Source organism: Phacochoerus africanus, chromosome 2 (genome assembly GCF_016906955.1).
Source record: "Phacochoerus africanus isolate WHEZ1 chromosome 2, ROS_Pafr_v1, whole genome shotgun sequence".
Lineage (NCBI taxonomy): Eukaryota > Metazoa > Chordata > Mammalia > Artiodactyla > Suidae > Phacochoerus > Phacochoerus africanus.
Genome location: NC_062545.1, coordinates 228,107,555 through 228,125,039, shown reverse-complemented (window position 1 = coordinate 228,125,039; position 17,485 = coordinate 228,107,555). Strand labels below are relative to the sequence as shown.

Sequence of the window (17,485 nt, the reverse complement as noted above, 5' to 3'; positions counted from 1 at the left end):
CACTGCAGAGACAATGCCAGATCCTTACCTGCTGTGCCAAAGTGGGAACTCCAATAATAACTTTTAATTAATCTTTGTTTCCAATACCTATTTGCTCTCTACATATTAATTCATTTAATCAACATCAAATCCCTGCCAGGGGAATCTTTTGTATACCCATTTTACAGAGACTTAATTCCATAGGTTACATACCAAGTAAATGATGGAGCCAGGGTTACATAGGTAGAAAATGATGGAGCCAGAGTTATAAATCAGATAGTCTTGATCTACAGGTGTTTGGCTCCAAATCTAGATCTCTCTTATCCATACTGCTCCTCATGTAGTATGATCATAGTTAAATTTCTTTTTGCCTTTTTTTCTGCTTTTTTTTTTTTTTTTTTTTTTTGCTTTTTAGGGCCCCTCAGGTGTGGCATATGGAAGTTCCCCGGCGGCTAGGGGTCGAATCACAGCTACACCTGCCAGCCTGTGCCACAGACACAGCAATGTGGGATCTGAGCCGGTCTGTGACCTACACCACAGCTGACTGCAATGCCAGATCCTTAACCCAAGGAGCAAGGCCAGGGATTGAACCTGCATTTTCATGGACACTGTCAGGCTTGTTACCGCTGAGCCACAATGGAAACTCCCATAGTTAAAACTTCTTTTTTAAAAAAAGTTATGCTATATAGAATAAATATGCAATGAATCTGTGTGTGTGAAAGAATAGCTACAGATAATATCCAACAATCAGCTAAAGCTGGTCAAATTCACAAATTTGAATGGTGTCCATAGATGATCAATTCTTTTTATCTTTAACCAATAAATGCATAGTGCACTGTTAATATATTAAAAGTCTTTGTTATTTATTAATGTGAAGCCTTGAGCTTATGCAATAGTCTTTTACCGAATTTTCTTGTGTTTCTTTTAAATTAATGTTAAAGTTTCATCTCTCCCTCTAGTTATTTATTATTAAGGCAGAGTAATTTGTAGTCTGTCATCATGTATAATTTCCTCTTGAACAGATAGGTAATAAGACAAGTAGACAAATATGAGCATTTCCAAATGGGAAAAGACCAATTAAGTCACCTGCTATGAAGTACAATGTCAATACCAGATCTTTCAAATTGGTCTAGGGGTAGGGAATTAAAAGTGGAAAATTTAATTTATATTTTCTGGAGTCCTTAGGCCAGCAGGGAAACATGTATTTTAAATTCTGTGCATAAGGTTGTCTATCTGAAGCTATTTTTGGTCTTCAAAGAAAAAAAAAAAAAAGAGGTTTATCACATCTTAATTTTGATCCTAGAGATTAAGATGGTAGAATAAGAGGACTGGAGTTCAACTTCTCTCCTAAAAACCACAAAATCACAACCAAATGCTGAGCAATCTTCAACCAAATGGACTGGAAACTTTCAAAAAGATATTCTACTCCAGAAGACAAAGACGAGGCCACATCAAGAGGTAGGAGGGGGAGTTCCCGTCGTGGCGCAGTGGTTAAGGAATCCGACTAGGAACCATGAGGTTGCGAGTTCAGTCCCTGCCCTTGCTCAGTGGGTTAAGGATTCGGCGTTGCCGTGAGCTGTGGTGTAGGTTGCAGACGCGGCTCCAATCCTGCGTTTCTGTGCCTCTGGCGCTGGCAGCTACAGCTCTGATTCGACCCCTAGCCTGGGAACCTCCATATGCCGCGAGAGCAGCCCGAGAAATGGCAAAAAGACAAAAAAAAAAAAAAAGAGGTAGGAGGAGCAATTATGCAATATAAGCAACCCCATACCTCCTGGTGAGAAGCCCCAAGGACTGGAAAGTAACACAGAGACTCACCTACAGGAGTGAGAGTTCTGAACCCCGTCAGGTTCCCATGCATGTGGATATGACATTGGGAATAAAGAGCCCCTGGAGCATCTGGCATTGAAGGCCAGTGGGGCTTGTGCGCAGGAGCTCCATGGGTCTAGGGGAAATGGAGACCCCATTCTTAAAAGGCGCACACAGACATTCACGTGCACCGGGTCCCAGGGCAAAGCAAAGTCTCCATAGGAATCTGGGTCAGACCTGTCTGCAGTTCTTGGAGGATCCCTGGGAAAACAGGGGGTGACTGTAGCTTGTTGTGGGGTAAGGGCAGTGGCAGCAAAGCTCTTGGGAATATTCATCCGTGCATGTTTCTCTGGAGGTGGCCATTTTGGGAAAATCTGGCCCCACCCATCAGCGCTGAGAAGCCCCAGGCCAAACAACAATACAGGTGGGTCACAGCCCCACCCATCAGTAAACAGGCTGCCTAAAGACACCCCCAGGCGCACAGCTGCCTCTAATCTCACCCAGAGACAAAGCCCCACCCACTAGAGGGATAACAATCAGCTCCACCTACCAGTGGGCAGACACCAGTCCCTCCCTTCAGGAAGCCTACAGAAATTCTGATCCTATAATTTATTATTAGGAAGAAGTAGATTTTGATTCTGAGAAAGACTTGTATTCTCCAGATTGAAAGACATTCAATGATTAAGTACATGGTTTTAATAATAATGTTGGAATCACAATGGAAATATATTTCCTGGAAGTACAAATGTACAGCTTCCTCAGCAAAATATGCAAAACAATGTGGTTAATAAGGTGCATCTCTGCAAGTAACCATGGAACTTTAGCAGAGCCCTTTTATAAGACTGGCATGACAGTAAAACTCCATGCCATCACCATATGATGTAGAACTTTGCAGCATACTCTGTAGTAGAAATGATCAAATCTGTTTTTATATGAAAAAGAAAAGTTGGGAACCATCATTTGAGAACCTGGTCTATAGTAGTATAGGGATCCAGGTCCACTGGAATCAGGATGGAAACAGCATGAGTTTTAGACATGATGTGAGTTCCCCTTGTGATTATGCCATTTACAGGACAAAGCTCTGTGGAAACTTAATGAAGGGTGGTAATTTGAGACTCCTTCAAAATTAGATTTTAAAAATATTTGTTTAGTATTTATCTAGATGTGGAGCAATGTGTAAGAAGAAGGTGGATTATGATGACTTTTGGGAGGGGAGCACAAAGAGAGTGCTTCTCTTTGCCACTTAACCATAATCCATAATCACTTATATTATTTGCCTAGACTTTGTGAACTTTCTCTCCACACCCCCCCCACACATATCAACACATTTGGATGTAAGATCAACCCTTGCCCGTCTTTATTAGTATTGCATCCTTAGTGCCTAGAAACATGCCTAATAAATGATAGGCACTCAATAAATTTGTTCAGTTGATTAATCAATCAATCGAACTTATTCAGAAGAATAAATGAGATGTTAGATGATCCTTTTTAAAGGGAATATAATAACCTTTCTGAAATTTTTAAAATAGTAAATGTCCATTTCTTTATGAGAAAAAACATTCATACTAGTTTTATAATATAAAGTATATATTTTATGAATAGGGTACATGCTTAACCTACTTTTTTCTCAAAAAAATTGCAGGAAAGGTGAATTATGCAGGACTCTTTTAATATAAGTCTGTTTTCCATTTAACTGTTTCAGTAATTTATAACACAAAAGAATAAACAACTTCACATGTTCACGTATCTCAAACTGATTATAACTAAATTTTGTGGAAACTCCAAATGTGGAAATAGAAGGCCCTAAATATAAAAGGATTGCCCAAATTATTAGCCAAGAAGGGGCAAAAAGACCTCAACCTTTCAAAAACTAATTGTATGTCTCATTTCTTTCCACTTTCCAATCAGTTCAGCTTCAAAGACCACCATAGACACATGCTTTCCCAATCTGTGGTAAAGTACTTTCTATGAGATGATTAGTCCAATTCAAAGACTCTGAGTTACTCTTGGATAAGTTTCATACTTTTCAACTAACACAATAGCCCAAAAGCATATGGTGGCACTTCTGATTATCATTAAGATCTTAATACATTGAGTATCTTGTAGAATATGAAATACTAAGTAAATAAATAACTCATTCAAAAATAATTACATGAGAACATGAAAAATAATTCCCCAAGGATAACTATCAAGGAAATCTATAACCACTTATCCTGCCATTGTCCTAGCTTAATCTTTTCTAGGACATGGTGCAAAAGAAAAAGTTTATAAAATCTTCAAAGTAAAAATCAGCATGTTACATTGAGAAAAGCACAAGCTTTGGGCCCATATAGGCTTCACCTTATATCTTGGTTCTTCTAACTAATTCTGGTAGACGTATTTATTTAATCATAAGTCTAAAACAGAAAACTAAAGTGCACACTGCAGACATATTAAAGATTAAATGAAATAATATTTGCAAATTGTCTGAGTGGCACTCAGTAAATGACGGTTATGGCGATTGTCGACAAAATGGAAAATAAGGGTCAATTCTCCACAGTGAGGCAAAGCACCATGAAAGGTGAAAAAAATCAGGGCAATCTAATCAAATAATAAATCTGGAAAATAATCTACATTTTCTTGAACTGTCCAGGTTAACTGCTCCAAATTTTCTGAGGGAAGAGAGGAGGGAAGATGACTGAAAGCATTATTGAGTAGCACTCAATCTGTTTTTCCCACTGTGACACACATGATAGATGATGGTCAAATGTGTAAGTCATTCCTATGTACAATTTCTGGCAATAAAAATAATGCCATCTGTTTCTATCCCACTCAGGATAGGCTACTGAAACACAAGTGAGCATGACATTACTATTGAGATAGGTTGGAATCTGCTCTAGAGTACTTCAAAAACAAATAATTTGCAACTGTATATATTTTACTATCACTAATTACAAATTTCTTGGGATACATCTCATAACTGATCAAGATGAATCTTTATTGTTTCATAAATGAGTAGACTGAGGTCTACATGTATTAAATGGCTGGCTTAGAATCAAACAGTGAATCTGTAGTAAAACAAGAACCTAATCCAGAGTTCTTACCACACAAACCGTATCAAGATCTTAATGCTCTAAATGGCCTTCTGTTTTGCAATGGCTCTCAAGGTACTATATTTTAGTTACACAGATAAAACTTAAGAATTCCATGATATCTGTTCTTTTTTAGATGTGTCTAAAATTTCTTTTCCATTTCCTAGATTGGTAGACATTTGGAAAATGTCTGCTATTTAGTTTTATTCAACACATATTCATTAAAGCCAAGGATGTTTTAGGTTTGGGGATCCAGGAGTAAACAAAACAAAATCTCTGCCTTCATGCCTATTGGCAGAAATGAACAAAATATAAAATTAAACAAAATGGCACTTAACAATTAAATTAAAAATACAGTCTTTTGGATGGTGATAAACGTTGAGAAAAATAAAGCAAGAAAGGGATGGTACAGGAATATGTGAGAGGAAGTTCAATTAATGAGCTGCTATATTTTAATTCATTGCCATCTGATAATGAGAGAGGACTAGGGGATAGTCACTCCTAAAACGTGCCCAATCATGTCAGTGAAATATCCATCCACTGTGTTTTCTCCCTATGGAGCCTCCATTTTAATTAGGCAACACCCCATTTAGCCAGCAGGAAAATCTGCCCCACTATCTGGAGAGGCATGGAGGAAAATCAGATCCTAGTCAAAACTATTAAAAACCAGAATATGGCAAGATTGTGCTCAAAGTTATTTTAAATATCATTTCCTTTTCTTTATACGCTTTATTATTTAAAAAAAGACTTACTATTATATTTACAATATTTTGAAATTTTTATTTGCCTTATTTTAAACCTATACCATTATATTAAATAGGATTTTGATTGGGCATATTCTCCTGCCTTCTCTGTGCATTATGAATATTGTATAAAATGAAGACACAGTATGATATTCATACAGTGAGTTCCTGGATGATTATTGCTTATTCTACTTCTAAGGTTTTAAAATGATGCTTTAAGATTTCTTCATTGTTTTCAGATATTGTTCATTTTAATTACTGTCTAATATCCAAGTAAATATATATTTTCAATGTCATGTTCATTGCCAAAATAAAATCTGTTTTCCCAATGATATGACTCAGTATCATTGTGCTCAATACTGACTTCCATGTATAGGAGAAAAATCAAAGTCACAATGAGAACAATTTGGTCTACTGTAGAAAGGCAGAGTGGGATCTCCAAAGCTGTGATTGGTAAGTGCTAAGAAATCTTCATAGCAAGCAAAGGGGATGTAAAAATGTCTTTGTTTTATTGTATTTAATCTTTCCAATAGTGTAGAAACTGAGAAAGGCATCTGAGAAGCTTATAAGACATTTATCTGGGACAGCATTCCCCATCTAATGAGATTGGATGAACACTTACTTTCAATTGCCTTGATTTTATTTTCCCATGGGATACAAGCAGCTTTAAAGTTCTCAAAATCACGGAGAAATTTTGCCCATTTCTGAAAAGAAAGCCAAATACAACAATAAAACCCAACCATTTGTTGGTCAAGATGTTTATCCCCCACACCAATCCCAAAATATCTCAAGACAATGAGCTTGGAAAGATCTCTCTGGCACCACATAATGCTTTCTGTAAAAAATGGAAGATTGGTTTCACTTGCAGTTAAAAAAAAGTTAACTATGTTTTACAGAAAATACAGTGAACACTGAGAAAGATTTGTTTATTCTGTCACACAGTAAGAGAGCAGGAACTGAGTTAGCACCTAATAAAGTGATAAGCAAATAGTATGCATTAAATTAAATATTCATTTCATGAAGAAATTAATGAAGTATAAATAAGACATAGTTCCTGCCTTGAATCTACTTGAGTAGACTATACATAAACAGGTAATTTCTACACAGGATGGAATCTCTTTCATTTTGGAAGAGGTAGAATAGTCAGCTAAATGGAAAGGCACAATGTTATAGGAAAGGGAAAAAAAAAGAATCATAAATTAGTTTTTATAAAAGATCTTCCTTCCATTTTACCCAAGATCAAGATCAAGAGGACCACTAGGAAGAACTTTGCATATGTACACATTATCCTGGGATGATGTAGGAGCCAGACAGGCATGTGGACCCTAAATGAGTTAGGAGACAAGTGAGAAGTTCAAAAGATTACCAAAGCCAGAAACAATCCGAATGTTCATCTATAATAGAAGTAATAAATATACTGTAGTATCTTCATACCATGGAATATAACTCGTTAATAAAAATGAACCATAACTCCCACGGCATGATTATATACCTCATGAAAATAATATTGCATCAAAGGAGCCAGAAACAAAAGCATAAGTACTATATGAGTCGATGTATTTAAATTGTAAAAGCAGACAAAACTAATCTATAGTATATCAAATACATATCATAGATCTATTTATATATTTCATACTTAAGATATATGAACTTTATTCATAAAACTCCATCTTTATGGTAATATATTTAACTTTAGGTGATATAACATCTGTAAAGATATAATATCTACATATCTATTTTGAATGTGAAAATAATTAAATATGGAAGGATTTTTATATAAGCATTCAATGCTTATAGAAGGATTTAATTCAGCGCTTGACACATAATAAGTGCTAAATAAATGCTAGTTTCTTATCTATCTTTTACAAAATATCTATATTATGTTGGCATATCATTTGTTTTTTATTTTCAATCCAATTTATAGTTGATGTTCCTGGTAGAGAAGAGCTCTATGGCCCTATAACTTACAGACATTTTGAGAAAGGAACATTAACCCAGAACTCCTTAACTCCCAAGAAATGAAAATGAAAGAGGCACCATTTCTTACATTTGCAAATGATATAATCACGCAATTCAGTCTTTCAATATAAATCAATATTTCTCAACTTACTTTTCATTTTAACTCCTTTAAAGGAGACTTTTGAGATAATTTTTTTTTTCTAAAACATCCCCTTCTCCAAATTTTAACAAGATAGCTGTGTACCTACCATACGCGTACCTGTTATATATACATAAGGTACAAGATTTATTTCATTCTCTCAGACTAGAACCAATTTTACCATCCCCTGGGGGCAAAATGACTTCTATTGACCATATAGACCATAGATGGCATCAAACTGAGCTATGAAAATACTTACCTTGGCCATCATCATCTTAAATGCAAACCATTGTTTTCCTTTTCCTTTCCCAAGAGCCCCTTCATTTTCACTCACAAATTTTTTTGCTTCCCTGAAAAAATAAAACAAAATAAGGGGTGGGTGGTTATGGGTTGAGATTAAACAGTATAAAGGTAGTGGACATTTACTTGTATTAGATCTACTGTCTTATTTCTTCTAGACCCTTCTAGGCGCTTAACAAGTGAATGCAAGCTGAATTTCATAACCTTGGGACTTATAAATGGCCAAGTGTTTAAGTTTTCTAATTCTGGCCAGAAAAAATAAGGTATTTTAGTCTCATTAATCAGCTGGAGTCAATGAAAAGCAAGGAATTTATGCTAAGTGTCAAAATATAGAGCCCTAGTTCTTCTAATTTCTGCTACATGTAAAATTGAATCTGAAGTTTACTTCAGGTTCTGGCAGTCAGAATGTTTATTTTTAAAATACTTTCTTTTCTTCTTTTTCAAGGATTGCTTTTAAAAGTAGGGCAGAGAGTTTAGGACAAACTGACATAGAACACATTTATTGACCTGGTATTTAATCTCATAAAAGCAATTATGACTTAAAACAGAAAAATCATACTATGTAAAGCAAATGGGGTTGAGGGAGGGGAGAAAAGGAAAGGAATGTTTTTTGGCCTCACATTCTGAAACGGCTTCAAATTTAAACTTTAACGTTATTTCCAAGTATTTGTACATTTATAGTAGTCACATTTGTGTCTCTCTGTGTTAAAAAGCATTAATTCATCAAAATGGATAATGTAAACATTTTAAATATACTACAACTTTTGTAACGTTCATAGTCATTTTTGCTATTGTTTGAGATATGAAAAGAATTTTAAAGACAGAGGCAGTCCAGGCTTGTCTTGACCTCTCAGGGGTCATCAAAGGTATAACTCAAGAGAACCTAGGGGATAACTCAAATCTGGGTGTCAGTTCTATAGGTACAATGCTGCCATCAGTTGGGTAACCCCTAGAAAGTGTGGTTTTACTGATAAGACCCTTCAACACATGACTGTAAATAAACACACAAAGTACTCTTTAAAAAATGGAAAGATAAAAGTTCATCCTTAAGTTGGTGAAGGATTTTTTGTGTTCCTTAGTATCAGTGCTAAACGTCTAATTTTACAGTACTTGACATCAACTTAGTTGATAACTAGACAATGGTGCTCAGTTACACACCTGTGCAGGTGCACCCACTGATGTTCTGCCATAAAAACACAAGCACAACAGAATAGATTTTCTTCAGTCATCAGACTCCCCACATCATTTTCTTGATGACAGGGACAATATCTTTTCCTTTTGTATCTCCCACAGCATTGCTCACTACTTTGACCATAGGATGTGTTTAATAAACTTAAATCTTCTTGAAATAGACCCAAATGGCATAACTCTGGTAGATAGAGACAGGAGAGCCTCTAATAATGCATTTTCCACATCAATTAATGCTTGAAGGCACAATCATTCCTAGACTTTTGGATTACACCCTTCTCATTAATCTTCTCAGAAACTTAATAGGGCAGCTTCCTGGAAATGAAGAAAAGTTATTAGGCTGGCCTTGATAAACACCTTGACATTTAACATGACTTCTGGGCTGTGAGATTAATTGAAAAACAGTTTCTAAAACACTCTACACATTCTAAAATGTTCAATAAAGCCACATTAACAAGTATAAACTAAGCTCTCATGGTTTTTAGATCCATGAAATCAAGAAAACATATCATATTTAAGCTTTAACTATGTATTATAGAGAAGATAAGGCAGGAGTGAGTGTGGTATCTAGCAGGCACTTTATAAAATGTTGAACTGATCTAAACTCCAAACCAAGTAAACTGAGTTCTAACACAGCCTCTGTGATTTGTTTCTATATTCTTACCCACGTTTTTGACACTCTCTGTACCCATGGTGAGAAGTGTCCTGCTTCTCAGAGGAAAGCCTACTTGCTCAGGACTCACACACATGTGAGCAAGTTCTGGCACAACTTCCTTCAGTTACTATGAAGCTTTTAACAGGTCACGATTCTCAAACAAACAAAAATTTGGGAAATTGCTTCCCTGATTGCAGGGGTGATAGCAAGAACAAGGTAAGATTATAGATGTGAAAATGTTGGAGGGGTTATTGCATTGTCAATTCCTTGCTCACACTTATTTTGAAAGCAAGAATTTGTTCTAACATGATTATTATATTACAGAACAATTTGAACACAAATTGTATGTTTGTTTATGTGTGGTTTTATCTATAACAAACACTGGGTGAATGTGAAAAACTGCATCCAGCTAAACCTAGCAGTGTAGGAATATGCAAAATATACACAATTTATCAATAACTTTCCTCACGGCACCCCACCTGTTAGAAAATCCACATCCATTCAGAGATAGAGTTAAAAAGACCCTCCTTTCATGTTTCATAATAATTTACAAACCACAATCTTGTCATTTCCACAAGCAAACTTCAGGTCTTTTTGAAGGTAAACTGCCATATTTATTACCGTGATTATGCATTTCTCAACCATTTAAAATGTAACAAATGTTGGAGTCCTGTTGTGGCTCAGTGGTTAACAAATCCGACTAGGAACCATGAGGTTGCGGGTTCGATCCCTGGCCTTGCTTAGTGGGTTAAGGATCTAGAGTTACCATGAGCTGTGGGTATAGGTCACAGACATGGCTCAGATCCCGCATTGCTGTGGCTGTGGTGTAGGCTGGCAGCTATGGCTCCGATTAGATCCCTAGCCTGGGAACCTCCATTTGCTGCAGGAGCAGCCCTAGAAAAGGCAAAAAGACAAAAAAATAAAAAAATAAAATGTATAAAATGTTGCTGTCATTCTCTTAAATTTGTAACTTTTTTTAATGTGTCACTGATGATGTTTCAGAATACTGCACCCCATCCCCATTTTTCCTGTAAGCCGTGTAGTTTTCAGTATCCAATTTTGCATTTTATGATGATTTTAGGAACCCATACATCATGTTATAGCAATTATTTTGCATCAAGAATTCTAAAATTTATAAAATCAAGTATATATAGGAATTATCACATAATTCTTGATTACAATAAACATATATAAGTGGAGATTCAAAAGCTCTGCTTAGTAGTAAAAACAAAAACTTTTTTTCAAATGTAATAAAGTGCCTATTTTATGGGCATATCCACTGTTCATGATATTTACCAGGTAATTAAAGAGCATCAGTTTGGCCTATTAGAATTATATTACTCTCTACCTGAGTGGCCAATTAAAAAACATGACTGATATAAGCAGTCAAAAGTGTAAAGAAATAGCTATTCTACTCCATATTCAACAAGATTTTTAATTTTGTATGTTAATGATTATGTTATAGGAATATTAAACTAGCAAGATTTTAAAGAGAGAGGGAAGTCAGGGATATAACCAAACTTAAATCACCATAAAATGAATTATAAATTAATTCAGCAATATAGAAATATATTTACATAGTATTCATAAGGTTTTTGTCAGTTGTTATAGATGTAATTTGCCTTTGAATTATCTAAACCAGTTTTTTTGTCTCTTAAATTGCCAAATTCTCCTTGATGCTAGACACAGTTTCATGTTTCTCTTCCGATTACTACCCTACCCCACCCTCAATATATATATCCTACCTTTCGTTTTCAAACAAAAGTCTGGACTTCATATAATCTCAAGTATGAATTTCTTCTCTTCCTAATGCCTTAGTGCTATCTTTCATTCTCCAAGAGATGGTCCCCAAGTTTCATACCAAAGGGATTCCTGAACAGCCATCCTAGCTCCTCTTGCTCCCCACTGCTCACTCTGGCCAAAATAACACCAGACTCAACTCATCAGAAGCCTGGGGATGACTTTAAAACAAAGCCAGGAACATGCAGTGGGCAGAGAATAACTGTAAAACAAGAACAGATTCTGATTCCCCCTAATCTGATGCTCTTGGGATATAAGAAAGCATTCTTACTCCTTTTGGCCTAGAAGAGGGGGCACTGGTGTGGAAGAGCTCAGTTAAAGATCACACCTAGGAGTTCCCTTCGTGGCTCAGTGGTTAACAAATCCGACTAAGAACCATGAGGTTACAGGTTCGATCCCTGGCCTTGCTCAGTGGGTTAAGGATCCGGCATTGCCGTGAGCTGTGGTGTAGGTTGCTGATGCGGCTTGGATCCCTTGTTGCTGTGGCTCTGGCATAGGCCGGCGGCTACAGCTCCGACTAGACCCCTACCCTGGGAACCTCCACATGCGGTGGAAGCAGCCCAAGAAATGGCAAAAAGACAAAACAAAACAAAAAAAAATCACACCTAAACACTATTTTCAGTGTTGACCTGTGCAATGAGCTGGCATGACTTCAGGATGAAAGAAATCTAGTATCACCCAATCCAATCTTCCCTGATAACAGATTTCTTAACTAGAAGACAGCATCTTTCACTATGCCTTTAGAAACAAGACACAACAAGAAACTACCCAATATGGAGATAAACATTGACTGACACACTAAAGTACCCATGACAGATGTCAGAATGCAAGAGAACAAAGAGCAAACTCTTTGAAAACTTAAAAAAAAAAAATTATATTTTTCCTGTAATGAATCCATTTTTCTATCTATTTGTATTGATTTGGATAATCTAAAGGGATTTTTTTTCTACATGGCTAAAATGAAATAGACTTTTGTGGATAAACTTAGAATATCTATTGGCCTCAAACCATCCAAATATTTGACTGAAAAATGTGTGTCATCCCCTTGAATTGCATTCAACAAAAGCTGCCTGCCAAGACTGTAATCCGGACTCTAGGTCTCAGAGCTCAAAGCCCTCGTACAATATACACAGCTCTCTGAGCTGTAACCCCAGACCCAGGGATAAATAATTGAGCAAGGTCTATTTAATGACGATAATACCTGGGCTCATCATTCATTTATCAACCCCTTGTGTTGGTAATTAGAATAATAAGGTTTCCTGGGCTTTCAAGAATGCTTTCACAGTTAGTTGAAGGAGCACAATTTGGCCTAACTTACAAAATGGATAATTTACCTATAACACATGATACAATCCTAATTACACAAGGGAGTTAGGAAATGCTATGTTGCCTTTGACACATTCTCATCCCAGGAAACATGTTTCTCATTTGGGTTAGGTTAAGTTGACATTTCTTTCCTCTTGTTTTCAGTTTGATAGTACCATTGGGCAACCAATTTATTGCTCAAATAAACAAAAGACCTTTCAAAACTGGCATTTAAGGCAACTGTAACCAGAACTCACCCTCATGAATACTTCCTTCCAGTAAAGAGATCAGAAGAATGAAGTCTTTTTCTAATAAGCACTGCCATTTAAAATTAAAAAAAAAAAAAATTTGACCAATTTAAGTTGACTAAAAATCAGAACTCTGACTTTTCCTAAAATATTACTAAGTAGCTGGAAGGAAGTTGCAAAAGTAAGAAGATAGTTTAATTAATTTACAGAGATCAAAAATAAGGATTATAGAACTTTCTAGATAATAAATTCCAAAATTAGATTGGCAGAATTATTTTAAATCATTCTAATACTGGAAGTGATGATTCAAAACTTGTACTTTTATAACAGGGATGCTAGTGGCAGTAGTTGTAATGACTAAGATGCTCAGTTGCTTCACCTATAAAACAGAGACAGTAATAGCTATGCTACAGAGTTATATGCTTTATAGGAAATAACATGTGTGATGAGCTTAGTAATAATGTATGTAATGTGTCTATGGCAAACAAGAAGAGCACTGTAAATGGTAACTATTCTTTTTCTTCTTTCTTTTTTTCTTTTTTTTGGGAGGGAGGAGGAGTTGAAGTAGAAAAGAATAGCTTTATTGTTTTACCAGGCAAAGGGGGCCACAGCAGGCTAGTGCCCTCAAAACTGTGTCTCCATGGTAACTACTCTTAATAGTAATAATACTAATAAGGCTGACTTTAATCTTTATGCTAACTCTCCAAGTTAAAAAACTGAAGACTAGATACTTCCAGGCAAAACCCTTCAGAAAGCCAATCTATTTCTCTACAGATTATGGCTTTAATGAGATGTGAGAATAGTGGGAATTGTTCTTCTTAATAAAAGAGCAAAAGAGAATTCAGCTTCACATTTGAGACCTGATGAGAGGGCCCAGGTGTCCAACTTCAGAAGCTCCAGTTATGATGCTGCTGAGAAGGAGGCAGTGGTGGGTGCCAGTCTGAGTCCTGCCCACATGCTGTACTGCTGCAGACAGCTCAGAACACTTGGGCAGCTTGGGATTCTGTGATAAAAGGCAAAAAGAGATTTCTCTACCTTGAGTAGGACCAAATTCTATTCAGTTCTATGATCTGTATCGTATAATTAAGATAACTGAGACAAAGACTTGAGTCCTGGCTCTGTCACATATTTGCTGTATGCTCTTAGAGAGATGTCATTGATTCTAAGTTTCTTGCCATAAAATGTGATCAGCAACAGTAACAACAATGATAGCTAACATACTGAGTGTTTGCCATAAACCAGGCATTATTTACGTCCATCATCTCCAATTCCCACCAAATTCTATAAGGTGGGAACTATTATTGTCCCCATTTCAGAGATGAGGAAATGGAAGATTAGATCAGTAAAAGATGTGCCCAAATTTACCCAAAGGGTAGGCAGTACAACTCAGGAGCTGAGCTCAGTATCTCCATTTCCCAAAATACTATCGTTATTTACCTCATGGGATTGGCAAAAGGACATATACAAATTGAGACAACAAAAACAGTACGGTACTTGATATACCATGAGTAAATGGTACTTTTTATTATTATTCAAAGATATTTATTGTTTTTCTGGGAAATCTCTATGATACCTTGTGTAAAACACAAGGATAAAGAACAACTTGGGAGTTCCTGTTGTAGCTCAGTGGTAACAAACCCGACTAGGATCCATGAAGATTCGGGTTTGATTCCTGGCTTCATTCAGTATGTTAAGGATCTGACGTTGCAGTGAGCAATTTACAATTACGTCAATGGCCAAAGACTGGGCAATTACGCAACTAATTAGTTCCTCTATTTTCCAAACTTAGAATATTGTCGTATAGTTGTTTTTTTTTTTATAGTAAAAGAAAATAGATTTTTATTTGTTTCAAGGCACTGTGCCATATGAAGAAAAAAGACAAATGTGGTCCTATGCTTTTCTATAAAGCAGTTATAACTCCATCAGAAAGCTAAGCTATAGATAAATATTTAGGGCATCATCTAATTACTACCAAATGAGTAAACAGTAAAATTTAGTGCTGAAAGATCTGGAGGAGAGAGTAGGATGGTTAGAAGGAAACTTGAACAAAGGAGGATTCAGCTATATAGTCAAGGCTGCAGGAAGGACATTTCAGTGCTGGGAAATGGAGTGGGCAATGGTGAAGAGATGGAAATGCACCTGGAGTCTTCAGGTGGGTGATGAAAAAAATAGTCCTGGAGTTCCCATCGTGGCGCAGTGGTTAACGAATCCGACTAGGAACCATGAGGTTGCGGGTTCGGTCCCTGCCCTTGCTCAGTGGGTTAATGATCCGGCGTTGCCATGAGCTGTGGTGTGGGTTGCAGTCAAGGCTCGGATCCCGCGTTGCTGTGGCTCTGGCATAGGCCGGTGGCTGCAGCTCCGATTCAACCCCTAGCCTGGGAACCTCCATATGCCGTGGGAGCGGCCCAAAGAAATAGCAAAAAGACAAAAAAAAAAAATAGTCTAAGTGCTTTAGAGGAAGAGTGAAGAGTTGGCATTCCCTGATGCCAGGTTAAGCAGAGCAAAAATTCATTCTGATGTCAATAAGGACCCATGATGATTTTTTAGCAGGAAACTGATAGCTGCAGTACAGTGTACTATATGAAAAATGTTGCAACAATGATGTGCCAGATGAATTAGAGGAAAACAAAAGGAGAGGCTGGATGTAACTTGATTTCTAGTGCCTTTATATAGGCTGTTTCCTCTCTCTGCCATGCCCTTCCCCTCTAGATCACCTGTTTTCTTCCTTTTCATATTTAGTTCAATAGCCAGGCCAACACTGCAGCTCCTCCATAAGGTCTTTCCTGTATATTCATTATACCTCTTAGCCTATATATGTGGCTTATTTTGATGTGCTTTTCTAGCACCACTTCATAGATTTCAAAGATTAAAAATATATATATATATATTACATATATATATATACATACGCAGAGATAGATAGACAGAGAAAGTGTGTTAGCTCACCAAGACCTCTAAACATTTTGTCAGCAATGAAATTACAATGATCTGTGCACATAGAGTTCTCAAGACACTTTTTCACCAGCTCTAATGACATTCCTAGAGATGTATCAAAGCCAGCTATTGGTGATGGTGAAAACCAAAGCAAAGCTTGAGCAGGTCAAATTTGTATTAAGTTCAATGTCACTACCCATAGAAATTCTTCAGATCTAGAATGACTTCTTTGCTCCCTGGGTCAAAGAACCAACGCTAATTTTCTTGACTGGCTTAAATGTCAAATAAAAACTCAAACATATTTTAGTCGTACCCTAGAAGTTAGTCAAGCATCTCAGAGTAATTTTAGCTGAAATTAAGGAGAAGCAATATAGCGGGGCTTTAGCGGTTTAATAAAGAAAGAAAGTACACTAGATCCTCTTTCTACTCCTTGATTAAATCTCTTCCTAATTTAGCTCTACCTGGTTAAGAATCAATTTATGGTGTGTGTGTGTATATATATTCCCTTATAATAGCAGGGAGAGGGGAAAGAAGACCATATAGATTTCCCTAGGAGTTAAAATGTTGTGCTGAGTTTTAGATATTAGTCACAAGATAAACTTGTTTTCTAATACAAAGACCCCAAAATAGTTTAAGATTTATACCCTCATCAGCAGAGACAATAGGCAACTAAGTTGCTATAAAGAACTGTTTCTCCACCTAAAACAATTTATAATGGCAAATTTATCAATAGCTCACCAGATCTTATTAAGCTCTATATCATTTTTTTAATTTTGGTTTTTGCCTTTATTTTAATGAATCAATTGAGCATGCAATTAGCAGCACTAATACCTGGAAGTCGGAGTGGCATTATGTGGGCTGCAGAGTTCTAGGCCATATGTCTAAGATGTCTAGGTATATCCCAGTTTATTATTATTGCTTTGGCTTTTGAGCAGAAATGAGATTTGGGAAGAATGGGTCCTTAAAGCCACAAATGAATCTTAAGATCAGGAGTTTAAGAGTAATAAAAAAAGTTAAATCTAAAATATAACCTCAACTATTCTCAACATCAAAGGTTTGCAAAATGGCAATGTACCCTCTCCCTACCCTCACTATGGGAAAATTATATTCAGCAGTAGTTAGAAATAGCACTGAAAATATAGATTGGTTGTACATAGCTGTAAGAAGGACATATTCAAAATTCTGATCAAGTAAATTTATTTCCATAATTTTTTCATTCTCCCATTTACTTAGCCATTTTTTCTTAGTATTTATTGTGTTTTATGTTTTTAGCAATGAGTTAAGTGCTTTGAAAGAGATAAGAGAAACATGGAGATTCCTTCTGAAGCTTAAACTCCATTAAGAAAGAGAGACATAGA

The 17,485-nt window shown here is 36.3% G+C and overlaps 1 protein-coding gene across 1 annotated transcript in view; it reads right to left on the bottom strand.

The window, feature by feature from the left end:
- Window positions 1-17,485, bottom strand: part of TMC1 (transmembrane channel like 1) — a 159,391-nt gene that overhangs the window by 88,419 nt on the left and 53,487 nt on the right. Inside the window, exons 5-6 of the mRNA XM_047769233.1 lie at window positions 7,957-8,047; window positions 6,222-6,303 (exon numbers count right to left, since the gene is read on the bottom strand). Coding sequence (XP_047625189.1) covers window positions 6,222-6,303; window positions 7,957-8,047 — 173 coding nt within the window. The remainder of the gene's footprint in view (window positions 1-6,221; window positions 6,304-7,956; window positions 8,048-17,485) is intronic.